Source organism: Chrysoperla carnea, chromosome 5 (assembly GCF_905475395.1).
Source record: "Chrysoperla carnea chromosome 5, inChrCarn1.1, whole genome shotgun sequence".
Lineage (NCBI taxonomy): Eukaryota > Metazoa > Arthropoda > Insecta > Neuroptera > Chrysopidae > Chrysoperla > Chrysoperla carnea.
This window is the reverse complement of record NC_058341.1, coordinates 4911211-4939141: the sequence shown is the minus strand read 5'-3', so window position 1 is coordinate 4939141 and position 27931 is coordinate 4911211. Positions and strand designations below refer to the sequence as shown.

Genomic DNA, 27931 nt, shown 5'->3' with positions numbered 1-27931 from the left:
TGAAGTGAAAATTGTTTTAAGTGAAAGTGTTTGAAGTGAAAATTGTGTGAAGTGTTGGGGCAAGCCTTTGATCTGGAATTGACGACTGCGATGGTTGCATTACCCTCAAGTAAGAATTCATTTATTAATAAAGTAAAATAAATATGTTTTAGTTCACACGAAATCTATATATCATTAAAAGTTTTTCAAAATAGGAAAATTCATCATTATTTCTTTATTATCACATAATAATATTCTTATTTTTATTTTCATTAATGAGATTTTCCACACTCGAATGCTGATTGTTGTCACATACCATACTTTTTTTTTATAGGCAACTTATATAGCATATATGTATCAACATAAGGATCAAATTTTTTCTTTTTCTTAGATTTTTCTTCTTTTTTTTTCAGTGTTTCGGATGAGAAGCTTGAAGGTAATGAAAAACGGACCAAAAGGTTAGTGATTTTTTTAATTCTAAGCATGCATTTCTAATCATTTTTTTTCTCTAGGTTTTTTTAGCTTTTTTCTTTCTCACTTTCCTTTTTTTCAGCTTTTATTTTAGGAAGAAGAAATGAACTTTTTTTAGGAAAAAAAATTATCTTTGATCGAAAAGGGCGAAGGTTGCTTGCGTGACTGGTCGACTACATGTTGCTTTAGGTAGGTTTCACTATATTATAATAACATGAATTTTACCGCTATCATTATGAAAATATCGCTAGTTTTGTTGGTCAGTTTCGATGGAATCAGAATTGTTCGAAATTATTTGAAATAAAGATTTTAAAAATAATTAACTCATAAATAAGGATAAGGTGTTCCCTCTGTCGATTAGCTGCATATTTTACGAGAATATTTCCAGATTCGCTTCCGGATTTTCGACCAAAACTCAAAAACTATCCTTCTAATCGTTATATGAAGGCGATTTTTGTATTTTCTGGGTCAAAATTACCTTATTTACCAAGTTTTATCAAATTCTGAAACAATAATTTTTTTTCGATTTTCTCGATTTTTTCAAAGGGGAACCCCTTAAAAAAATTTCAAAAAATCGAAAAATTATTTTTGGCTCCTATTGAGATAAAAATTATTTTCTAAGGTAATTTTGACCCAATAAACACAAAAATCGGGTTATTATGACGATTGGACAAGTATTTTCTGAGATATCGACTAAAATTGAGACCGGAGGGTCATATCCGGAGTCATTTCTACAATCGATGTATCAGAAACTTGTCGATAAATCACGATATGACCCAGATTTTTGTGTCTTTGCATTACTTAGAATAATTAGGAAACATACAATATAATAATATGGTTGGCTTATTGATTAGTTGAGTATTTTTCGAGTTAATTAAAAAACCGCTCCGAATTTATAGCTTTTCGTACTGGATTTTATTCCAAAACTCAAAAACTATCCTTCTAATCGTTATATGAAGGCGATTTTTGTATTTTTTAGGTCAAAATTACCTTATTTACCAAGTTTTATCAAATTCTGCAACAATAATTTTTTTTCGATTTTCTCGATTTTTTCGAAGGGGTACCCCTTAAAAAAATTGCAAAAAATCGAAAAATTTTTTTTGGCTCCTATTTTGATAAAATTATTTTCTTGGATAATTTTGACCCAATAAACACAAAAATCGGGTTATTATAACGATTGGGCAAGGATGTTCTGAGATATCGATTAAAATTGAGACCGGAGGGTCATATCCGGAGTCATTTCGATGAGTCAGTCGATGTATCAGATACTTGTCGATAAATCACGAAATGAATCAGATTCTTTAGCCAAAGAATACAGATACAGAATATGTCGGTAATGTAGAAATTTTTATTGTAAAAGGAAGCTGGCGCCAACTACATTATGTGAAAATAATTGAACTATTTTTAAAACAAGATTGTGGGAAATACATTATATTTTTTTAAAAAGCTTATAAAATAATAATTTTTACTTAAACTACAATTTAAATACTGATAATAATTAGAATTCAAAGAAATCGTTTAATCGCTCTATATATTAAACGTATTATATTAATTAATCATTTTTTAATTATTTCAAAACAAAAATAAACATTTCAACTAATTGACAGAGACGATATCATAAAAGTAAACATCCTGAATTTAAAATCTAATTTAATAAAGTATCACCCCACGCCTAATAGCTCACATTGACTGTACATACACATCATACAAGTCTAGGGCCAGATGTGGTATTTGGCAATTATTTTGAATGGGTTGAAATTTTACTCTTTCCCAACAAAATGAAAAATTTTTATGAAGATGCTCAATTTTTTTCAATTATACTCTTCAATTTTGCACGATGATTTCTGTGGTATCAAATGCCTGTGTTGTAGTGAGAGGAGGGGGCAAGGAGTAACCTAATTTTATACTCGATCAATAAACATCATGATGAGAGGTCGATGAGCAAAGAGCCATGCACCCCCCTCCTCCCCATTGAATGATTTCTGCTCAAGAGCCAGCTAACCTGCGATTAAAATTATTCAGGCTCCCTAAAAAAGAAGTACTCGACTTTAAAAGATTTTTTATAAAGTTGTTAGAGACTTTGACATCTGGATCTAAAATTTCTAGCCGTTCTGAAATGACTATCTGAAATACTAGGCCTGCAGACCCTAGACCCTAGAATAAACCTATAAAATGTATTAGCTATTATGTATATGTATACAGATTACACCCATTTAATCAAACAATTAAAATTGTAGGATATTAATTTGCTACTGTAAATGTTAATTAATAATAATTGTTTCAAAACAAATTAATAAATTAAATAATTAAAAAAAAAAAATAGAATTGTATCTTCATAAATATTTATGAGTTATTTTTTATTTAATTTATTAGTCTTCCTATTTAATAACACAAAAAAAATGTCAATAGAAATTGAGTAGTCAGTGGCGCCCTGGTGCAAAAAATATTTGAAGATGGAATAAGATAGTATGAGCAAAATATAAAAATAAACTTTTATTATAATAAAATAATAATAAACTTTTATTATAATAAAGAATATTCATCTAAATAATGTTTTATTCAAGTTTGAGGATGCCTTACAGTGGTGGATTTACACTAGGGTCAGTCGGGGCTAGTGCCCAGGGCGGCAAATTTTCTAGGGCGGCAAAATTTGGAATGTGAGAAAATATTTTCTATACAATATATAATTAACTAATTCTTTTAAATAAACATTTTATTTTTCAAGAAATATAATTTATGCATTATGTATCAAATCAAAATTTTGTATATTATAATATAGGAAATTTAAGTGAAAACAATTAAAATAGTTTAATTAATTTATTTCCATAAAGGTTTGCAAAAATAAAATTTGATATTTTTATTTTCTGGAATTGATAAATTAATATAGCTTTTTTGAAGAATTAAAAATATTTTCAAATTATGTATGTCTTTTTGATAACAGAAACTTTAATTGATCAATGAATTTTCCTAAAATTGGAGAATTATCAAATAATACTAATTAATTTTAATTTAAAAGAACAGTAATAATAATATGTAATACATAATAAATTTTCTGCAGTTAATTAGTTATTCTTATTTAAAAAAAATAAGATATCAAAACTGTTAAAATAAAATTTCAGTCATAGGGCGGCATTTTGCTAAAGTGCCCCAGGGCGGCAGAAATTTAAATCCGGCCCTGATGCCTTATCGACTTTTTTAATGAAATATTGAAAATTAGAAATCATAGTGTTTACATTGACTCAATGGGGTCCCGTGCGTTAATCAGACGAGACCAAAATTCTCATATTTCCAAAAAACTATCTTCACATAATAATGCACCAAAAAAAAGCTTAAAGTTTAAAGAATTTATTATACATGTATAACGATTAAATCATAATTCACATTGTAATTTCATTATGAGTATGATAACTTTAAAAATCATTAACAGATGTCGTTGACATCGGTTGACAAGTTTAATTATATGTCACAAAAAATTATAAAATCAGTTTAATTATTATTATAAATTATGGTAATATGCTACATTTACATACTTCCAACCGGGTGTCCCACGACATTTGTCGCTTTTTCATTGTAAAATTGTTAAGAAAATTTTCTCTAATAAAAACCGACACTGTTTTAATAATTAATTGAAAGATTTATGTAATGAAATTGCGTTTATTATGAGAAATTACCTATAATTATTGAATATAGCCCTGAATATTTAAACACAAATCGATAAATTGTTTATTGTCTGATTAAGACTATACCGTAATAACAATTTTATATTATTTATTAATAAATTAATTCGAAAAACAATACGAAATAATAATAAATATTACGATAAGATAAATCAAGTCAAATCAAATTGGAAAATTTCGTAAATTGCCATTAAAGTATGTGTTGACAAGATATTTTATATTTTGAGAGATATGTATTAAAAGGAATAACATAATATATTGGAAATTTCCTCAAAAACTAATATATTATAACAAGGCCATACGGTTAACGCGTTTGCCAGTCACAATTGTAAACAAAACACAACTGGCAAATAACTTAAAATCGTGTGGTGTCATTTGATTTAAAATACAAATGTCGTGAAACTCATTTTAGAAAATTCCTTGAACCTGACGTCATGATATTTTATTCATGCTAGTCATACGGAAGTATGATCTTATAAACTGATATACACAAAAAAAATAGAACTATACACTTTGTGAAAATTCTTGATTGATATATCATTGACCTAATACAATGTCAAAGCCCTTATTTGGTCTAATTTCGGAAAAATTTTCTGTAAAAGTAAAATTCAATGTATATTATTTTTAGAGACAATAAATGTATCGGCTCAATGGTCTAGGGGTATGATTCTCGCTTTGGGTGCGAGAGGTCCCGGGTTCAAATCCCGGTTGAGCCCAAATTTTTTTCATTTAATTTTAAATTTTAATTACATTAATAAGTTTCTTTCATTTAGTATTTTATTATTAACAATTTCATTTTCTTAATTTTTGGCTTGTATTTGACAAAATATTAGCTTAGAAAGAAAAGTCATTGGAAAACTTTCATTCAATTATTAATAAAATGAGAAATTTATCGATGAAAATCCGCGTATAATTATGGCGGCTGAATCCGCTATTTATAATCAACACTGTCTATACATGGTATTTCAACAGTTAACTCAGTAAATTGTTTGTTTTGAATTTTTTTTTTACAAAAGTCTTTAAATACACTCCTACATATCTCGGGAGTGATTTCTTTAACCGTTTCTCTTATTATCTGTTCAAAATTGTCTAAATTTCTAAACAACCATTAAAATTGTTATCAAACTTTCTCAATTTGTGGAACCCATTACATTCGATGTCAAAAAATGAATTCCGAAAGCAGAATAACTTCTTTTCGTAAACCTTATAATAAAAAAGTTTTCCATATCTAGCCAACTTAACTGTAGCACCCTGTAGATTGTTTAAACAACTTATTTTGATGCTTTTCTTAAAATTTCTATAAAAGTTCTAAATTGTAAGTCACATTTATTAGAATGTGTTCATTATTTTGTTACAAATTAATAAATAATAATTATGATCGAACTTCTGTAAATATAGTCAGTCTAGTTTAAATTTTGAACGTCATTTGTGTTATTTAAATACATTTTAAAACAATTTATTTTTAATATTTATCACGATTAGCGCTAAATAAATAAATAAATAATTTATTTTTGTTAAATAATAATAGATAAATAATACCTATATACTATACAGTATGCCCCAGAAGTTCTTAGTCACTTTTTAATTTTGATTTTTCCCCAGCTCCCGGATGTACGAGGAGGGGGGGGCAATCGGGGAAAAGAAAGAAACAAGTCGTGAAAATCTAGACCGATTCAAACCTTCCCAAAAATGGGCCCCGATTATTAAAGTCGCAATCTGTAAAATACTGGACTTTTTTTCTTTCTTTTCAGATTTTATTTAATGCAGTGGCGTTTTTGATTTATTTATTTATTTTTTCTTTACGTAGAGATTTAATGAATAACAAATATTAAATTTGGTAACGGAACCCCAAAATATAAAGTGTAACCTAATATTTTCCGCTTATCGCCTGTACTAATAATAGACCGGCCGGTGAATATACAAATTGATATAATTTCACGTGTAAGTTGTATGTTTTTTGAACAATTTTCATTTTATCAATCAGTGTGAATTATTTCATTTAACCTTGCATGCTTACTTTAAATATACATACATACACCTATGAATGAAAATATAATATAAGTTGAAGCGAACGGTCAATTTATTAGTAGTCGACTTCGTTTATTCTTATTTTAAAATCGTTTATTTTTAGGTCCAAGACATGTTTAATACTGAACGTATATTCATTTTCATAAGTAATGAAACCTTTGAAAATATATTAATTGGGAATTGGCTACAAAGTGAGAACTATCTCTTTAAGATAGCTGAGAAAGATAATAAATGACGAAGCATGATTATTAATGCGCATGTCTTAATATGCAATATATGAGGTAATTTCTTAGGTCAGGTAGGGATATTAATCAAAAAACATACATTGAATGTCAAATTGTCATATTACAAAATGTTTTACATAAAACATCGTGATTTCACTGAACTTTTTCGCTTTTTGACTTTAAAAAATATATCATTTAACATTTTTTCTTACGAATCTACAATGACAAGTATGACAACAACATTTTGTTTTAACATTTCTACACTGCTGCCATGATGAATTTGACCTAAGCAATTACCTCAGTTGTTGACACGCTTAAAATCGTTTAACGCTCAGTCTATGTAACTCTATGGTCAATAATCAATTTTTTTCTGTTACGAGCTAACGGTCTATTAAAAATCAATTCTTTATGAACTAAGAGGTTGTGATTTCTCGGAAAAAATAATGCCAAATTTCACTTAAATGTTCCATGGAAGAGTTACGAACAATTACGTTTTTTTTTTACTTGGATCACTATGACTCTACCATCCATCATCAATTTTTTTTTAAAGTGACACAATACAAAATTTTTGACATTTTTTAAATTATATTTTTCGAATCTAATAATAATGAGCTTATCACAAATAAAAGGATGCCCTTTTTATTCAAAATTAATGATTTGTCTGTTATTAATAATTATATACGTAAACACATGTTGCAGCTATATTTTCAATCGAACTACTAATCAAGAAAGATCTATGCATTTTATTAAAAATGATAAACATAAGAATTGTATATGTTTTACGGGCTTGACATCTAAAAAGGATGATATCTATTGGTTGTGTCACAAAAAAGAAAAACCGAAAAAGTGTTTTAAATACCCCAATTGGATTGGTCCTTGGAAAAGAGGACAACCAGTGGAAGCACCATGTCCCATCGAACCCACGGTATCCACAAAACCAGGAATCGACATCGATATTGATAAAGATATCGGTAAAGATAATGGTATCGATATTGATAATGGTATCGATATTGATAATGGTATCGATAATGATAATGACACCGGGGACATCTATCATGATAATGACATCTATAATTATGACATCTATAATCGAGGTTATGTAACAAAAGCACCAGCTCAAATTGGTTTTTATTTAATTGTATGTAGTTTATTTGGTTACTTTTGTTCACAATTCTATCCAATATTCTGGATTTAATGGGAATGGTTAAAAAGTTATCTAACTAGAAAGTTTGAACGGTACGAAGTTCACCGGGTCAGCTAGTATTCAATAAATTCAACGGTAATTTATTTTATAAAAGTAAGTGTTTAAATATTAAAACACTTTATACTGCAATGCGCATCTATAGGTGAGAATGTATTAATATACAATAACGCCATCAAGTCTAGGAAAAATAAAAACATTAAAGTGTTTTTACACAAAAACAACAAATTTTACTGCATAATGGTTTTTTCTGATGTTGTTGTTATTATTATTATGTTATAATTTTTTTTTAATAATTCCATGAATACAAAGTTCATATCACATCGGTAAACATTTTTTTAAAGTTTTGTGAGTGTATTTAGTATTAGTTGTGTTTGTAATCGTAATAATAGGAAATTGAAGGGAGGGGGAGGTTTAGATATAAGATAATTCGTGCAAACATTTATTACATTAAATATGTAAGTCTTCGACATATTTCGAATATGTTCGCAACATATGAAATTTGAAATGAAGTCTGTTTTTACTTTTGTAATTTTTATACTATGTAGTATATGAAATATACCAAGGTATACTAAGTTTATTCCTAAGTTTGTAACAAAATTAGTCCATTTCCGGTTGTCTGTCCGTCTGTCATCACGATTACTCAAAAACGAAAAGAGATATCAAGCTGAAAAGAGATTTTATAGCGCATTCAGGACGTAAGAAGTGAGGTGGAGTTTGTAAATGAGTAACATAGGTCAATTGGGTCTTGGATCCGTAAGACCCATCTTGTAATCCGTTAGAGATAGAACAAAAGTTAAAATGTAAAAAATATTCCTTATAAAAAAATAACCAACTTTTGTTTGAAACATTTTTTCGTAAACATCACTGTGTACCCGTGAGAAGGCAAACGTATGCGCAAATTGTATAGTATGTATTATATGGGTATATCAGTTATATGTATGTATGTGTGACATGTATGTATTCGTTGAGAAAACACCACTTTCCCGCTTCCATCCCGCATTGCATGCTAATAAACCTTGATATTTGGTAAATAATACCAGTTTATGAAACATGATATTATATCTCCTTATCTGCGGACATTCATCTTTTTATTCTGTTCGAGGTTGTCCAAGCATTTTACAGTATCAAGGATTTTTTAATTCAACTCTAAAATATCGGTGAGATCGTATGAAATGTAAAAGATTTCTTCTTCGATTTTTTGCTACATATAAGTTAGTACAATGATCTTAAATATCAATAAACAAAAAAATATAATAAAATAACGGTTTTATAAAAAAAAAAACAACAAAAAGACAGCATTGAAACAAAAGACTAACAAAAAAAACAAAACAACGCACCCAAATTAAATAAACAAACAAAAACAGACTTTTAATACGCATATTACTAATACACATAAAAAGAACTTTAAAACAAAAAAAAATAGAACTGATTTCAAAATAATATCCAACAAGTGAAATTTACAAAATTTAAAAAACCCCCCGACAAATGTGATTTATTTCTTGTAAACCGATTTTTGAAAATTTTGCTATATAAAATGTTGTCAATCAAGGCGGTTCGATCGTTTAAGGGCTACGATGCCACTGAGGAACACACAGACGTACAGATAAACACTTTAAACTTATAATACTCCTTCTTAAATCAATATCAAGTTGATGGTCAAGGACATCAGATGAGATGAAAAGGATACTTAGAGAGCTATCATTTTTTGGATCAAATTTTTGAAAATATTTTAATTAAAATTGAAATATTTGAGTTGAGTTTGTTCACTTTTCAAAATGAATTAAGTCAGGTTTATTTGACCATTCATTTCCATAGTAATTATTTATATGTTAAAATTATACGTCATGCCTTTTCTAAACTGAAACGATTTTGAAGATCATCGCCAATTTTTTAGTTTTTTCGAGAATGAAACTCTAAGCTCGTACTTGAAATTCTCCGTTAAATTACCTTAGCTAAGAACACAATTTTCTGTTTTATGCATGCTGGAAAGATGGGATTTTCACCAATCGACTCGAAATAAAGTCAAATTAACAGAAAAGTATGATCAAAATTTTACGAAAGTATGTGATCAAGCTTGTAACGAAAAGTATGGTCAAGTTGAGATAGAGATATAAAATAGTGAAGATAGAAAGAGATTAAGCTTGTTACCAAAAATGTAATCAAATTGAGAGGGAAATATAAATTAGTGAAGATAGATTTAATACATTTACACAGATACCCAGTAGCTTTGTGACAGAACACTGGACTCCGATACCGGAGACAAAAGAACCTCAAAATCTCAAGAAAACTACAATAGCCTTATATTTTCAACTTTCTCGAATAACTTTTCGAAAAACACAATCAATCAAATACACTCCTCCGTTTTATGAAGTCGGTTAAAAAACACATTAAATAGCATACAAATATACGTATAATTATATTTTATTAAGTGGTGCTTGCTTTTTCTAGTATGTAAATGAATAGTATAATACAAATACAAAACTCCCAGTATGAGAATTACACAAACACAAGATTGATTTTGATATATGAGACTCATTTCATTATATTATTTTTACAAACTCATATGATTTTTTATTTTATTTTAAACTTCACAACTCACTCATTTGAAAAAACACAAACTTAGCGAGTTAGCGAGATCGACAGTCAGTGAGTAGTGTTTGTTAACCGTTCGCGTTAATAACAAAATGAAACACGGAATCATTTCTATAATAAAATAATATTTATTTTAAAAAGAAAAATATTGATTTTTTAAACAATTTGTGTCAATTTTATTTATTTATTTACTTTAATTTTTTTTGTTTTTAATAAACTTTCAATTGTTTTTTTTATTCTGAAATAAAAAGTGAAGTTTTTTTGGTAAAAAAAAAAAGGTACGCATGTTTTTATATACGCATGTTTTTTTTATGAACCATATTGTGTAGATTTTCATATGTTTTTTGTGTTTTTATACCATGTACAGTCAAACCTGGATAAGTGAGAGTAATAGCCAGGACCCGTTATTTTAAGCTCCCAAAACCTCTATTAGCGAGAAACAGGAACTTCTGTAAGAGAGTCGTTTTTCCTTCATGGACCTCCATAAGTTTATTTATTTATATTATTTTTATTTAGGAGGAACTATTCGTACTTGCTGTGACTTGTTATTGCTGCGTACCTCTATAAGAGAGAAACGTTACCCATGTACCTGCATTAGCGAGAAACTCGGGTTAGTGAGAAACCTCTATAAGCGAGAATGAAATTATGTTCTCTTGAACTCTCGCTTATCCAGGTTTGACTGTATATGAAATATATACCAGGTATATTAAGTTTAGTCCCAAGTTTGTAAGGCTTAAAAATATTGATACCATGAACAAAATTTTGGTACAGGTGTTCATAAAATCACCTAATTAGTGCGTTTTCGGTTGTCTGTCCACCTGTCTGTCTATTTGTCAACACGATAACTCAAAAACGAAAAGAGATATCAGTTTGAAATTTTTATAGCGTGCTGAGAACGTAAAAAGTGAGGTCGAGTTCATAAATGAGCAAAATAGGTCATTTGGGTCTTCGGTTCGTAAGACCCATCTTGTAAACCGTTAGAGATAGAACAAAAGTTTTAATAAAAAAAATGTTCCTTATATTAAAATAAACAACTTTTATTTGAAACATTTTTTCGTAAACATCACTGTTTACCCGTGAGAGCGCAAATTATGCGCAAATTTGATAATATGTATTATATGGGAATATCAGTTATGTATTTATGTGTAATGTGACAGAGAAATCAACTCTGTCTATACATGGTATTTCAATAATTAACTCAATCAATTGATTGTTTTTACTTGTTTGTTTTGAATTTTTTGTCTAAAAAATTAGAATTTGGACTTTGGAAAATAGTTTTTCTTTTCACAATGAAATGAAATTAATTTTATAACGGTTCAATACTTGTCAATTGAACATTTCAGGGACAAGTTTGATTTATATTATTTTTTTTTTTTTCTTTAAATAAGTGACAGTTTTTTTATCAAAAAATCGAATATCTTGTTGTTGATATAATTCTTAAAAATTAGACAAATGTATTTATAATAATTATAGACAAAGCTTTTTTGAAAAATCATGGGAAAAACCAATCGAAAATTATAAATGTTGTATTTCGATGAAAAATTTTGTTTTTGTCATCGTCAATTTTTGAGAAAAATCACTTATTTTGTGCCAAAATTTTATGTTTTTTAAATTATTTTCTAATTCAAATTGCATTTGTCAATTTTAATCCAGCAGTTTTAAATTATTTAAGATAAAATTAGGATTCCGTACCTAATATAACAATTTTAGCAAAATTTTAATTTCCTTCAATAAAAGGAAAAGGCCAAAAAGTGGTCAATTCGAGTTAAATGAACTCATTTGAATTGGATTGAGTTGATCTAACACGTGTTGGGTTAGCTTTTGCTAAAGTAGGATTTGAATGTGGCTATGACTTAATATAAATGCTATAATCAAAATTTTTATGATTATAGCATTTTTAATTTCGTGTGCGTTTGACTTTTTCATAGACATGTTGGCTCGATGTCAAAAACCGGTAAATTCTGATGCAAGTTTAACTTGACCGAATTTTTCATACATTTTATTTCGACATTTACCTTATGACATAATATGAATTTGCGGTAACTCGCAGCTTCATTAAGGAATATTTCTGCCAGGATAAACCGTGGCACAGCTAGTCCATATTGCACCTATCGTTAAATAGCATTAATTCATATGCGAAATTTCCAAATCCGTGTGTGTGCAGTTTTACTGTCACGGGAGCTTCAGGGCTACCATAGATTCCAAAGAAAAAAAAAAATTCACCATTCCTTACTTAATAGTCACAATTAAATTTGATTTGTTTAAAAGAAATTCCTTCAAGGTTCCAAAGTTCAAAACAAAATAAAAAATTTTTGATTTCAAAACTGAAGTGAGTGAGCTAATTATTACATAATAAAAAAAAATTATCATATTTTTATTACTCGGGAAGTTTGGTTATCTTGGCGATTATATTTAAAAAGTCTCAATTCAAGAGGGTAATTGTATACTTTATGTAAAGCATTATAAACTTATTAACTGCTATAATTATTATTATCTTTGATAATAAAATTAATAATTATAATAAAAATAGCTTAATAGTTTATTTTTGTGATAGAAAGTTTTTATTTTCACCCAAAAAATCAAAAGCAAAAAATATTTTTAAGCGTTACAAACTTGGGTTGGATTAATGATCCCGTGCAACTTTATTATAGTTCGAATTTTAACCACCAGATGTCATTATCAACAAGTTTTTCGAAAATAAAAGTTAATGATTTTTCTTGTAAAGGCCAAATTCACCACGGTCTATTATTCGTTGCTATGTGCTTGAACCTGACACTTATTTAAAAAAATGTATATCAATATGCATTGTTTTTAGATTTTTTTCCTAATAAAACTTAAAATAATGCTTTATCAGCGACAACGACAATAGATAACATAACAAAAAAACCCAAAATACTTGTCAGAGGTATTAATAGAATTAATAAACAAAAAAATTCACTTTATCTTTTGAAAAAAATCAGTACATTTACACTTTATCTAGAATAATTACAGTCAAACCTGGATAAGCGAGATTTCAAGGGAGAGCACCATCTCATTCTCTCTTATAGAGGTTTACTTACTAACCCGAGCTTATCGCTAATGCAGATACATGGGTAACGTTTCTCTCTTATAGAGGTACGCAGCAATAACAAGTCACAGCAAGTACGAATGTATTTTTTTTGTAGCTAAAATTCTTCTATAAAAATTCTAAATAATATAAATAAATAAAGCTCGGCTGTCGCTTATAGAGTTTTCTGTTTCTCGCTAATAGAGGTTTTGGGAGCTTAAAATGACGAATCCTGGCTATTACTCTCACTTATAGAGTTTTCTCACTTATTCAGTTCTCATTTACTCAGGTTTAACTGTAATCAATTCTGTATTTTTTCCTAACATTTTTTGTCTCATTTTATCTTATTTATTACTATTCTAGCAAGTTTTTTTCTGTCTCCATTTACAGAATTTCTCTAAAAAAGTTCTTTATGTTATAAATCGAGCGTGAGCAAAATGCTCATAACGTGAGTACTGACGGGTTAAGCTAGTTAGCTCCGACATATACATTGTACAATACAAACACTTAACAATATTGTATTATTCTAATAATTATTGAATTTAACAGTCGATAATTATTGAAAAACATCAATTATTTTAATTAATTTTTATAGATTCATAATAGATACAATCAATTGATTAACACACATCAATGTAATTAATTGTTCATAAAATCTATGTTTATTAAAAAAAATAAAACAATTAATTTATATTCAGTAAAAAGTATTAGCTTATAGTGTCATGAATTAATAATTATTACAGCCACGAATAATCTAAAAAATTCAGTCACGGCAGACACACACACTGCTATGGCACGACACGACGACTCAAGGTTTAATCAATCCGGAATTAATTGTGTATTTATTTTTGGTTATCTATAAAATCGATATGCATTATTTTTTATCCATGTCCATGAAATAAAGATCAGAATCACAAAAGAATAATTGTGATCTTTGGGTAATTTCTCATTGCTGCTTTTGAAAATTGTATTTTTCTTAATTTCGGGCTGTTTTTCTGATTTTTCCCCTAATATTTTACTTGCTAAACCTTCCTGAAATTATTACGAACAAATCCGAAAAAGAATTATTAGAATCGGTCAAGTCATTTTTGAGACTTGCGACTTAAAAATACTATTGTCATTGTTGCATTTAATCGAAAGAAATTACGCTTAAAATTTATTGATAATTGTAGGTCCAAGTTTGTTTGTCCGTGAGTGTACATAAAAATTTATTAAAGTATTTTAATTGGATACCCCGCGAAGCTGAAAACATACGATAATTTATAAAGGCTATCAACTGTTAGAGATAACCTTTTTGAACTAAAAAACTTGAGTTTCGTAAATGGAAATAGTTGCAATAAAACCTGTTGATTGTATATTATTTTATTTTCTAAATGTTTCACAAAAATTTAAGACGTATTAAAATTTCCTTTGATTTAAAGTGCACAAAAAAAATCTAGAGAGTGTGATAAAAAATGTCTAAAAGTAGTTTATAATAATACCATAAAATTATAAGGCTGTCGATGATATAACAGCAAAATTTTAATTTAATTATGAGTTCATCGAAGATCTATCATTTGATGAACAGAGACGACTATAATTAGAGTATTGATGATTGAAGAGCGATATCTATATTATCAAATTTATAAGCATCACTTGCACACAATATATCATATATTTTTGTAGTTGCGTGGTATTGTAAAGCTAAAAATAACACATTATTTGACTACAAAGCATGTATTTGATTTCTATGTATGTACCGGTGCAATAAACCAAAACTTTATTACAATACTGTAGGGAAACAATCACCTTAAAATAGAGTGATAAAATTGCATTTTACTATCCAATCAACCTTAAACCATAAACTTGTCAATATAATTTAGAGCATTTTTGATAAACTGATTTCATTGTTTACATGTTTATTTAGAGCATAATCTGAAGAATTTGATAAATTTCAATATTAAACTTCTTTATTAATCATTGATTATATATTTTCGATGGATTTTTTTTTTTGGCGCCAGATTTATGTCGTAAAAATACTTCATCATATACATATGCACTTATTTAATTTAATTTATCTGATGTAATATGTTGTTACGAAGAGCTGGGTAGATTAGAAATGAGTACTAGTAAATTTGGAGTACACTCTTTTACATTGATACTTTGCCCAGCTATAATACTATTTTTAATTTATTAAAATTTATCTTTTCAAATTAAATAAAAAAGTATATATAACAGTTAGGATTATGCAATTATTGCGCCAATAAAATCGATCATGGTTCTTTTTTGCATAGATTTTTACCATAAAATAATTTTATTTTACTAATATATTCAATTTAATTTATTTATTTTTTACTTCCATTATTGTATAATAAGAGTGATGTGACCCAGTTTTCTTTTTAGAAATTATTTAAGACAAACAGGTCATTCACTTATGGAAATGTTGCAAGATTCCACTGTTCCCATTAATAGTTTTGACCGCAAATTTAGGGTAATTGTTCCTTCCTCAAAGCTCTCCTGGCACGAGAGAGGTCGTCTTGAACGTTCGCACCTTTCATCTGAGCCTGTCATTCTCCAAATCAAGGAGTGTTTACGACAAGCCCATCTTGGACGTTTACTACAATAATGCTGGTATGGTATAGAGACAGATACATATAGTATCTACTTATGCTACCATAAGTAATATTACAGTATTGAATAGGTCCACCAGAAGTATAGTGGGTATCGCCAACCAGTATACGACCTGACGCCCATATTAGTTCCAAATATTCATTCTGTGATATATGTTATTACTATATTTCCTTTAAAAATCTGTTCAATGCGCAAACGAACTTAACATTTTTATATAAATAAGATTGAGTTTATTTAATGGAGGTCGCGTGAAGTATTTCGAATTGAATTTAAAAAAGCGCGTGGCTTTAATAAATAAATATAAATAATAATAGAAAGTGCATTAATAATATTAAACGAATCAAGCCACTTTATAAAAAAATATGGGCGCCTGCTTATTATTTCAACACAGTTTTCTCTACAAGGTTGTTGATTTGTAGTAAAAAAAAGAGGAACGAATTTATATTTTAAATATGGCAACCAACCACTACCAACACTTCATAAATATTCATTCATAATATTGCGTTGTACAAAATATTTAAGAGCCAATAACTTCCAAGAAATAACTACCGAAAAACTAATAGTTCTTAATTTATTACCATTAAATAATTCTAAAATAATATTTACTTTTTTTGAGAACAATTTATTCTCTCTGATAAAAACAATCTTTATTTTCGTTATGAACAAATCTAAAATGTCGAGACATGAAAGCGTTGTGAATTGTGTTTAGTCACAAGCTAAAGTGTCTCCATTCCATCAGTTATTATTTTTTTGTTTCTTTCACGTGAATATGTAAGCACTTATTGCTCAAGCTAACCGGATAGTAATTTATTTTTCACTTATTAATATTAAGGAGATATGCAAGAATTGAATAATACTAGGAATTTCAATAAAACTTTATACATTTTTTGATTAATAAAGTTTACAAAAATCATAAAAAATTCCTAAGTCATCGGGCTTTTTGATTTAAATTTGGTTCAAATAATTTTTTTCCGTAACTTTATTAGCTGGACATTTCAACAAAACCATTATTTTAGTAATTAATATCTTTTTAATTACTTAAAATTAATTAATAAAAGTACAAATTTAGTGAGGGCATTTAAAAATTTGTAAAACGGAAATTCAAATTTTTATACGAACGTGACATCATAGTACGGGCTTGTCAAATTTGTTGACATACTGTATGATATTAATTACTTACATTTTATATGGTATTTCATTAAATTATACTATTCTACGACTTTTTATTAGAAAACTTAATAATAACGAGTGTAAATTCTATGTTGTAAATTTATTCTTTTCAAGTGTAAATTATACATTGAACTGTCAGTAATTGACAGATCACGTACTTATACAGAGAGCGCCAAAGGACTCCGTTTAAATATCTCAAAATGTATTTTAAATATTTGTTTACACTTAAATACAGCATTTTTAAGCAGTATTTATATTTTTTACTTTGTTATAACGGTGTAAACAATGAATTAAAAATATAAAACAAATACATGAATATTCCCTAGTAATAACTAACAGCCTTAACGTGAGACAAACATAAAAATTGCGCCAGCATTTGAATAAAGCATGATCAGAATATATATACATAAATATCTCCGTTCAATGCTCTCTTTTTCATCCCTTTAAATTGAAATGTTTACATCCCTTTCAGATACATGTGGATTCATCTGTAAACAGATGTAGTCTCACACAATATTGCCTAGTGCCCATTCATGTAGAGAGTTTTCAATATGGCTGGAAAGCCAATTTAGTTATATTAGTTCTTTGTTATTATTAAAATATATTATTTTCTTAAGATAATTTTAACTGACGTATAAATATATATATAAAAAAAATAATAACTTTATCATTTATTGATTATGAATTAAAATATTTTTTTAAATTGATAAAATTTAAAAAAGAATTATATGTTTATAACATGGAAAGTTTAATTTTTGCATATATTTATTATAAAATTTTAATATGTTGATCATGTTATCAAAAGTTCAAACGATTTTATCCAACATATTTTCTTCTCAGCATAAAATCGAATCTTTTTATTTCATCATTAATAACTTGAAACGTTTTGGGATAACACACATTCTTACAAAAAATTAATTTTTATAAAGTGTTTTTGAAAGTTTTGTGGAAATTTTTAAGTTTTAATAATGCCTTCAAATGTTATTTGGCAAAAGTTTCGAAATTATGTCCATCCAAAGGTAACAAATTTTTATATTTTTAATCCTAGATTAAATTAATTTATTTAATCGTTGATAGTTTTTTAATCGTTGATAGTTTTCGGATATTGTGATTTATTTGGTTTTCCGAAAATTTTCAGAACTATTTTCTAGATATTTTTTTTCGTTTTTTCGAGAATATTTCATAAAACCACCTAGTTGAAGCCACCTGCAAAATTTCAACTCCCTATCACTAATAGATTCGGAGAAAATGGACAACTAAGTTTTGTTCTTGGACAACTATGTTTCAAACAAAAGTTGTTTATTTTATTATAAGGAACATTTCTTAACATTAAAACTTTTGTACTATCTCTAACGTTTTTAAGACCTAATTGATTTATGTTGCTCATTTACAAACGCAAATTCACATTTTTCGAATTGCCTGCAAAAATGTTTTTAAAAATGAAAAATATATATACGAGGTGTCCGCAAATTAATTTATTCGAAGAACGGAGTGTTAAAAGGGAAAAATTCTGAGAAGTTCTTTTACATTATTTTGGGGCTGATCGATAGCGCGGTTGGTAAAGCGATGTCACTGGTTCAAATCTGATTCAAAGAAATCTAATTTTCTTTTAAATAAACCTAATAAACCTGCTCATGTGGCTATGACAATCACATCAGTATTTTCTTATAATATTTATAAGTGGTAGAACTAATCAAAAAATATTGTTTAAAATTCTATTACATTTCAAAACAACAATATTTGAAATTTATTAGACAGTATATTATTACTTTCATACATATAATTCATGCGTTTGTGCCAACTTCACCACTCAACCACGTACGGTAGTTGTATCACATTCGTGGCCCCCATTCGCCATATTTGATCTCGCTATGTGAGGTTGAGACAACCTCAATATCGCTTGATATTAAGATTTTTTTTCAATTTACTTTTAAATCTACGCCTCGTAATTATTTCCAGAATTTTTTGTATCTCGAATGTTGGATAGAATTATGAACAAATGTAACCAAATAAACTGCATAACATTAAATAAAAACCAATTTTAGCTGGTGCTTTTGTTACATAACCTCGATTATAGATGCCATTATCGTTATAAATATAATTATCATTATCGATGCCATTTTGACTGGTATCATTATCGTATTCAAAGCTCGTGGGACATGGTACTTCCACAGATGGTCCAAAAAAATTTTTATCACCTAGTATTCCGGTAGCTTGGGGAAATCTAAAACACTTTTTCGGTTTTCTTGTCTTGTTACACCATGTAAAAACATCATCCTTTATAGCCGGTTTCAAGTTCATACCACATTTATCGTGGCTTATTTTTAAATTTGCATAACATATATTTACGTAAAAAATTAATAACAAACAAATTATTAACTTTGGATGGAAAACGTCTCTCTTTATTTGCGATAAGACCATTTTTTTTTTCGAATTATTCAGATGTATCAAATTGAAAATTGTCTTGAAAAGATTTATGCACGATTCAATTATTGATTTTGAATTATTTTTAATTAAAAGAATAAAATTTTTAAAATATTGTTGTGTCACTTTTAAAACAAATGACGATGGATGGTAGAACCATAGTGATCCAAGTATTATTTTATTTAAAATAAAGACTTTGGTATTAAGCGGGGAGTCCGTGACCAGGGACTCCCCGGGAGATAACCAAGATTCATGGATTTCTCTTGGATATCTCCCGAATTAAAACTTATCAAAATTAAAAAATATATGTTAGGTTATTTTCAGGGTTTAATATTTAATGTTTTTTTTTCATTCAAATTTGAATCACACATTTTTATTTTTAAATCCACGTCTTGTAATCCTTACCATTGACTGCAAACTTTCTAGTTAGATAATAACTTCTTAACCAAAGCCTTTAAATCCAGAATATTGGATAGAATTGTGAACAAAAGTAACCAAATAAACTACATACAATTAAATAAAAACCAATTTGAGCTGATACTTTTGTTACATAACTTCGATTATAGATGCCATTTTCATTATAATCGGTGTCGTCATAATGAATTACAAAGTCCGGAGGACATGGTATTTCCACCTTTGTCCTACCATCTCTGGTAACATCGTAGCATTTATTGCCAATTATTTTAACACCCTGGACGTTGATGACATTGCCCGGGTCCTTGCCGTGAATATGAATTTCAGTTTTATTGCCTTTGGTAATTACTTTAATCTGGTTTCCTTTAACATTTGAATTCCATTTCCAACATGTGTTAACGTAAATAATTAATAATAGATAAGTCATTAAATTTGGATAAAAAGTACCTCTTTTTATTTGCGATAAAGTCATCGTTTTTAAATTATGCAGGTATATCAAATTTTGGCCCCAAAAAGTTTTCAAAAGGTTCATTAAAAAAACTTCACTTCAATTCCCGGTTTAAAAATATAGTGTCATTTGAGTCCAAAATAAAAAAAATCATCCATAAAAATACATTTTCGAATTCCACATTGAAAAATAAAATCCCAAAAGTGAACAGAGAAATTTTAAACTGCGCCAATCGAGCCACATTAAATTTTTGTTGTTTTTTTTTTGTAATTCCAGAAAGAAACAATGTCACCAGGAAGCAAAACAAACGAAAAACATAAAGATGTAACCACAGCGAATCAAAATTTAGATGGTAATATTTCATGCGAATTACAAGTACCAACCGTATCCGATGTCGTCTTCAAATACACGTGGAAAATACGTAAATTTAAACGATCCCGTTCAAAAAAAGATATGTTAGATAGTCCTATATTTGAATGTGCTGTAAATGGTATCACCACAAAATGGGTGATTGGTATACGCAGCTGGCAAGGACCAAACGGTAAACGGATAGCGAATCCTGTATGTGTGTGTGTTAGCTTAGTATCATGTTCGTTGAGTAATGGAATCGGTGGCAGTGGACAAAGTACAACCAAAGGAAGTGTGGAGAGTATACCTGGAAGTACGGTGGGCGAACAAGCACGAGTACGATTTCAATTGGGTGTTTTGGATGCGGGTATTCGTCATTGGGAATTTTATCCAGTCAATCGTGTAGCATTACAACTTGCGAATAGTGCGAATATGCTTAGTGTCGGATATCGTGATATGCGATTAGAAGATCGTCATATTGATAAAGGTAATTTTTTAACTTAAATAGTTTTACTTCTTTACGCTCGTTCAGGATTGGGATGAGAACTTGGTTAAGCCAAAGTTAGACGGATCTAAGTTATAGTCCAATAAAATGAAGATTTAAACTAGTATCAAAACGGAAGCCTGCATTTTTGAATATAAGTTCGTTTTGACATAAATTTGAAGTATACATAGTTAAAAATATTGAATTCCTTCGATTAGTACCTGTATTCATCTATCGACTATCGACTCGCAAGCGTTTATATTCACCTCAACTTTGATATTAACCAAAACTTTCTTTTCAGATGGTGATTTATCCATAATGCTCAAATTACAATTAGTACCGACGGAAGTTGAACGTCACACGCTATCACAAGACTTAGGACGTTTATTAGAACACAATGAAGTGACCGATACGATAATAAAATGTTCAAATGGTACTAAAAAAACCGATGACTCATTTAAAGTTCATAGCAGCATTTTAAAAGCTCGTTCCTCAATGTTAGCCGCCATGTTAAAAGAATACAACCCATCAGACACCTGCAGCAACAATAATTCAACAACATCATCGTCGTCAACGGATTCATCCGCAACGGATACACTTAAATATCAACTAGATTTATCGGAATTATCTGAAGATATTGTTCATGAATTAATACGATATATTTATACGGATAAAGTGGAAAATTTAGACACGCATGCACCTAAATTATTATCGTTAGCACATCGATTTTATTTGGATGGTTTAACGGAGCTGTGTGAACGATCGTTAGTGGAAACATTGACACCAAGTAATGTTGGTAATGTGTTGTTATTAGCCGATCAATGTAATTGTGAACCGTTAAAACGAGCTGCGTTGGCATACTGTGAGGAAAATGTATCTCATACGGGCGATGATCAAATAGGTATGTTTTTATTTTGTTATTTTTTACTTGGTAAAGCCTTCAAGATTTGACATTCAAACTCGCAAAACAATAACGGATACACCGGACTGAGAGTTGCCAACTGGCGATAATAATTCGTACTTATAAAATCAGGAGAAGGTCCGAATTTAGTAGTTACAATTTGGACTAACAGATGGCAATACTTGGCAGATGGCGATTTCTCGGATCGATTTCAGGCAATTTCTGTCTAGAAGACAAATGGATTAGATTTTCGTTTATTTTAGGGCCTAGTTATTGAAGTATCTACAATCATTTGACGACTTTCGAAAAATTCAAAAAAACTATTTGACAAAAATTTTCTTTAATCTATCTGAGATCCTAAACATTTTTCTCTGAAAGTTTGGATAAATTGTACTGAACAATCGAGAATAATGTGAAATTTCCAAAAAAAAGGCATATTTTCTCTCTTCCAATAATAACTAAAGTTTTATTATCTTCATTTTCAGGGAAATCATTAGCATGGCGTGTAATGGAACTTGTAAATCCAAATTTATTTTATGAAGCTTGTGAAGCTGGTATGGGAAGTTCTCATTCGAGTAATTTAGATAGTCAAGGATCCCGTAGCGATGACCAAATGTAATTTTTAAGTAATTAATTTATAGGCCGAAAAAAAGATCTTTTATCAAATCATTTAAAGATCCATAGGCCTCTTATTTTATACCAGTGTTGTGTGTAATGCTGGCCGTTACACACATATAAATAATCCTCATTTATTAAGTAATTTAATTAAGCCTTATTCGTTCTAGAAATAAGGAAAAAAACTTTTTTTTAATTTATTTAAAATCGAAATTTTTGAGAAAAGATTCAGCACAAAATTAATTTAAGAAAAGACTAATAATCTTGTCAAGCGTTGGTTTTGTGTGGGGTCCTTTCTTATCTTGTAAAGTAAAGAAAAATACAAAATAAAAACTAATGAACTGATTTTGTAAATTTTATTTGGACTCTTTTTTTTTTAATGTACAATTGTATAATTAATACATCATAATTTTTGAAAGAAAATTGTATTAAGCATTTATTTTTACACTTTTTTTTTGAAAAATTTGTATTTCCTAATTATAAAAATTCCTTTTTTTTTTTGTTGTTGGAATATTTTCCAATAGATCCATTCTGAAAAAAAATGGTCTAAGAGTTGATCATATGAATCTAACTCTCCGGACATCGAGTATAAAACGAAAAGAATTGTATAAAACGTTTCTTATGTAAGTTTTTTCGTAAAACTATTTTTGTTTTCGGAATAGAATTCCATAGTTGTGTAAAAATTTTTTTTTGTAAAATGAATGTGTCATACATAAATTGTATAAATTTTTCGCAACAATTTTTTTCTTCGAATATCAAGAGTGTGTGTTTTGTTCTGGAATTTGTAATTGTATTTTTTTTTTTAGAAAATAAATTTTGAAAATGTCGTATTTATTTCCGATTAAAAAATAATCAAAAAGAAAAATATAAATATATTTAAAAGATAATCCATCTACAAAAGTTTATTGTTAACATATATGATAAGTGGATTTATGGAAAAAGGTCCAGTGAACAAAATCTCCCTAGGAATCCAAAAACAGTAGTTTCAGCACCCCTCCTTACCCTTCCGTCCATCGAATTTTGTAGTCTAATCTCTAATTTTTTATCGAAAGTAATAGGTAAGTTTGAAGAAATTAATGAAATTAAAGCTTAGATAGTATTTTAAATCAATTTAGTAAATCACATTTTTAGCGAATTGCCGAAGGAAACGGAGCTATTGCTGTTGTACTGATGATGGAATTTAAAAAAATTTCTACAAATGTTCATCAATCCTACCTAATAGATGTCAAAAATGACCATCGTTAAAATTTATAAACTCGTGGTCACAATTTAAATCCGACGAAAGAGAGAAGAAGGCCGTGAAATATTTTATATTGACTATTTTTACAGAAATCTGTAATTTATGGTAATGTCAAATGACTACTTTTACAGAAATCTGTAATTTATGGTAATATCAAATGACTATTTTTACAGAAATCTGTAATTTATGGTAATGTCAAATGACTACTTTTACAGAAATCTGTAATTTATGGTAATATCAAATGACTACTTTTACAGAAATCTGTAATTTATGGTAATGTCAAATGATATATCGCTACATTGCTGTACAGTTTCAATAGAAAATTCGCTAGTTTAAGCGTGAAAGGGTAACAAACAAACAAACATGCTTACTTTCGTATTTACAATATTGTTTTTGCAAAATGTTATTTTATTAAGGGGATTTTAGAGGTTTTTGATTTAAGCTTTAGTGATAAATATTTATAAGAGTTGGTAATACTGTTTTTAGTCGCCATTAAAGTTTCTTCGAGTCGAGAATTTATGCTCGAACATGGAATAAATAAATTTTGAAAGATAATATTAAATATTCAAATAAAATGGCAAATCAAAATAATTTTAAAGTTGAAAAAGAATTTCAAACAGAACTAGTTCTTATTAAAAGTGAAATATTCGATGAGAATGATGTAGTGGAAGGTGGGCAAATTAAAAAAGAAGAAGGCAGCAATGATAGTGAAAGTGAGGATGTTGTAACTGTAAAACAAGAACCTGTTAGTGATGAAAATGATAAAAATTTGTTCTCAATTAATTATGAACATATTAAACTTGAACAAGAATTACGTGCTGAACTGATTATTAAAAGTGATATATTGGATGAAAGTGATTTAGAACCCCAACAACAAAATCATAATAAAATAAAACCATTTTCATGTGATCTTTGTAATAAATCGTTTACTCATAAAAGTGATTTAAAGAGACATAAACGTATTCACACCGGAGAAAATCTATTTTCATGTGATATTTGTGATAAAAAATTTATTGTATCATCTTCTTTAGTTATACATAAACGTATTCACACCGGAGAAAAACCATTTTCATGTGATGTTTGTAATCAAACATTTTCACAGAAATGTGATTTAAAACGACATTTAAGGATTCACACCGGAGAAAAACCATTTTCTTGTGCTATTTGTAATAAAACATTTAATCTGAATAGTGATCTAAAAAGACATGAACGGCTTCACACCGGGGAAAAACCATTCTCTTGTGATATTTGCAATAAAACATTTAATCGGAAAAATCATTTAGTTGATCATAAAAAAACTCACGGTGGAGAAAAACCATTTGCATGTGATGTTTGTGGCAAAAGATTTAATTATCAATATAATGTACTGCAACATAAACGTATTCACACCGGAGAAAAGCTATTTTCTTGTGATATTTGTAGTAAAACATTTAATCAACAAAATAATTTAGTTAAACATAAACGGATACACACGGGGGAAAAACCATTTGCTTGTGATTTTTGTAATAAAACATTTAATCAACAAAGTAATTTAAATCAACACAAACGAATTCACACCGGGGAAATTCAATTTTCATGCGATGTTTGTAATAAAACATTTAATCAACAAAGTAATTTAACTCAACATAAACGAATTCACAGCGGTGAAAAACAATTTTCATGTGATGTTTGTAATAAAACATTTACTCAAAATTGTATTTTAGTTCGGCATAAACGTATTCACACTGGAGAAAAACCATTTTCGTGCGATGTTTGTAATAAAGCATTTACTACATCAAGTACTTTAGCTCAACATAAACGTATTCACACCGGAGAAAAACCATTTTCATGTGATGTTTGTAATAAAACATTCACACAGCAAAGTTCTTTAGATAGACATTTTCATACGTATTCATTCTAAATAAAAAAACCATTTTAATGTAATATTTATGTAATTTTTCTCGAAATATATTTGAGTTTTTCATTTTTTTTAAGAAATACCTTAAGATTCATTCAAAAACATCATCTGGAACGACATGGCTTTATGTTAAGTGTAATATTCCTCTTTGCAAAACAAACAACAACAACAATAGGCGCTACAGCTCAACGTGGGCCTTGGCCTCCTCCTCAATGCGCCTTCAGACGTTGCGGTCCTGGGTCTTGGTTCCCCATCCAGTGCCTCGCATTATCCTCAAATCATCCAGCACCCAGTCCATCCATCTGAGCCTTGGTATTCCTCTATTCCTGGTAGAAAATTTTTTATGGTTTTCTCATGGATGCCGTGGTCAGAACTGGACTAAAATGAAATGGGGCCACAAGGAAAGCTCCAGCTTTCAAATTAGATAAAGAATCAGCAAAATCGGTTCAAACAGTCGAAAGTTCTGAGGTAACACACATTAAAAAAAAAAATACAATCGAATTGATAACCTCAGAGTCGGTTAAAAATGAGCTAAGGTCCTTTATTTTTTATGACATTTCGTTTTATTTGAATAAGTTTTTACATTTCAAAAACTTTCAAAAAAATTTTTTTTTGTTAAAACTGGTCCAAAAAACAACTTACAACAAACTCTCTTCACTAATATGTCAGGACTGGTATTTTGTGGCGAGTATTTGATAAAAATTTGCAATAACTAACGTAGGATACAAATTTGTATTTTCTTTTTTCTTTTTTTTATTAAATACATAACTAGAAAAGATTTCTAGAAGTTCTCTTCTCGATCTCTTCATAAAATAAGCGCAAATATTTCAAACGATTTTTTTTCTTTTAATATAATTTGAGCATTTTATTTTATAATAATTATATTTTATTTATATTTTTATTGAATTGAAAATATATTCATTAAATTTTTTTGTTTAAAAAAGGTACCAAGTGACATACCCTGAAATATACACAGCAAGATATTTCGTTTCATTTGTTTTCGCATTCAATTATTCAGAAGTTATTGTAATTTTTTCGTTAAAAATATTCGATAACTAATCGTCGTCAAGCTGCCTGGGCCTGGCAGTGTATCACGACTACTGCAGGAGCTTTCACATGTCTCATCTTCTGTCACTGCCCAGCTCTTGTCATGAGGAGATGGACTTACTTGAGCCAGCCTCTCTTTAACGACCTATCCGACCTAAAGTCAGTCGACGTCAAAGCTCTCCTGCTGTTCTTAAACAGCTCCAAATGGTTCATGGAGTAGTGGCCGGGGATGGTCCAACCCTTTTTCGGTTCGGTATCACAACGGACCCTATAGTCTAAGTGTGTCTCACTCCTGGACAGCCACTCTTACCTAACCTAACCTAACCTAACCGTCGTCAAATATACTGCTTGTAATTAGTTAGTAAAAAGTAACCAGAATAGAATTCTGACTTGTCATTCGCAAAAAGGCAATTAAAGTTAGCTATGCCAGTGACCTGATATGATACTTTTTACGAAATAATTACGATAACTTCCGTATTCATTTGATTAATTCATAAAAATATTAGGTTTATTTGTTGTGTGACAATGTTTTTGCATTAATGCTTAGAAAAAATTGATTTAAAAGAAGTTATTGGCAAGTCTTAAGTTCTTCAATATTATATATTAAAAATTAAGACCGCCATATATCTAATCGTAATGGCGTCACTATTGTTCCTCAAAATTAGTTTTAACTACTTTATGTCAGTACGAAAATGTGACTCAAGATTCTGAATCTAAGTTTAATTTCTACTAATATGACGCCATTGAAATTGTTGCTAACTTGCTATTGAAAATCATCATATATTTTAGGAATATTACACAAAAGAAATGGAACTTTCTTTATCCACGTCGGATCGAAAAAATAACTATCTCTCATCACAACAAGATAGAGGAGCTTTTTACAATGTGATAAGCTTTTTCCAGATGGCAGCACGGCCTAAACGGACCACGTGGCCGAATTTGACGAAAATTTTACCTAAGTTGACATTTGAAAAAAGGTAAACTACATGTTTTTAAAATGTTCGTTCCGATGCCGCAGATCAAAAAAGATTCATTTCAATAAAAGCTGTGTACAAAAAATCCAATGAAATAACAAAACTTAACAAATAACAATTACAAATATTTATAAACTT

At 28.8% G+C, this 27931-nt stretch overlaps 2 protein-coding genes and 1 non-coding gene across 5 annotated transcripts; all 3 read left to right on the top strand.

Annotated features, from left to right (window-relative positions):
- LOC123301583 (speckle-type POZ protein B-like) lies at positions 1-22992 on the top strand. 3 transcript variants are annotated; one of them, XM_044884407.1, is made up of 6 exons: positions 1-109; positions 393-437; positions 533-639; positions 20564-21122; positions 21421-22020; positions 22506-22992. In XM_044884407.1, exons 4-6 carry the CDS (start codon positions 20573-20575, stop codon positions 22637-22639), a joined length of 1284 nt encoding a protein of 427 aa, XP_044740342.1. In that variant the 5' UTR covers positions 1-109; positions 393-437; positions 533-639; positions 20564-20572; the 3' UTR covers positions 22640-22992. The 3 variants fall into 3 exon arrangements, with proteins under 3 accessions (XP_044740342.1, XP_044740344.1, XP_044740341.1); XM_044884409.1 differs by lacking the exons at positions 1-109; positions 393-437; positions 533-639 and adding an exon at positions 10430-10448 and having other exon boundaries at positions 20562-21122; XM_044884406.1 differs by lacking the exons at positions 1-109; positions 393-437; positions 533-639 and adding an exon at positions 17865-18020.
- Trnap-ugg lies at positions 4772-4843 on the top strand. The gene has a single exon. It is a non-coding gene; the product is annotated as a tRNA-Pro (tRNA).
- Positions 22993-23552: 560 nt separating the features above from the next.
- On the top strand, positions 23553-27404 carry LOC123300317 (zinc finger protein 681-like). Its single transcript, XM_044882875.1, has 4 exons — positions 23553-23577; positions 24475-24789; positions 25327-25518; positions 27367-27404. The coding sequence occupies exons 1-4, from the start codon at positions 23553-23555 to the stop codon at positions 27402-27404; spliced, it is 570 nt and encodes a 189-aa protein (XP_044738810.1).
- The last annotated feature ends 527 nt before the right edge of the window (positions 27405-27931 follow it).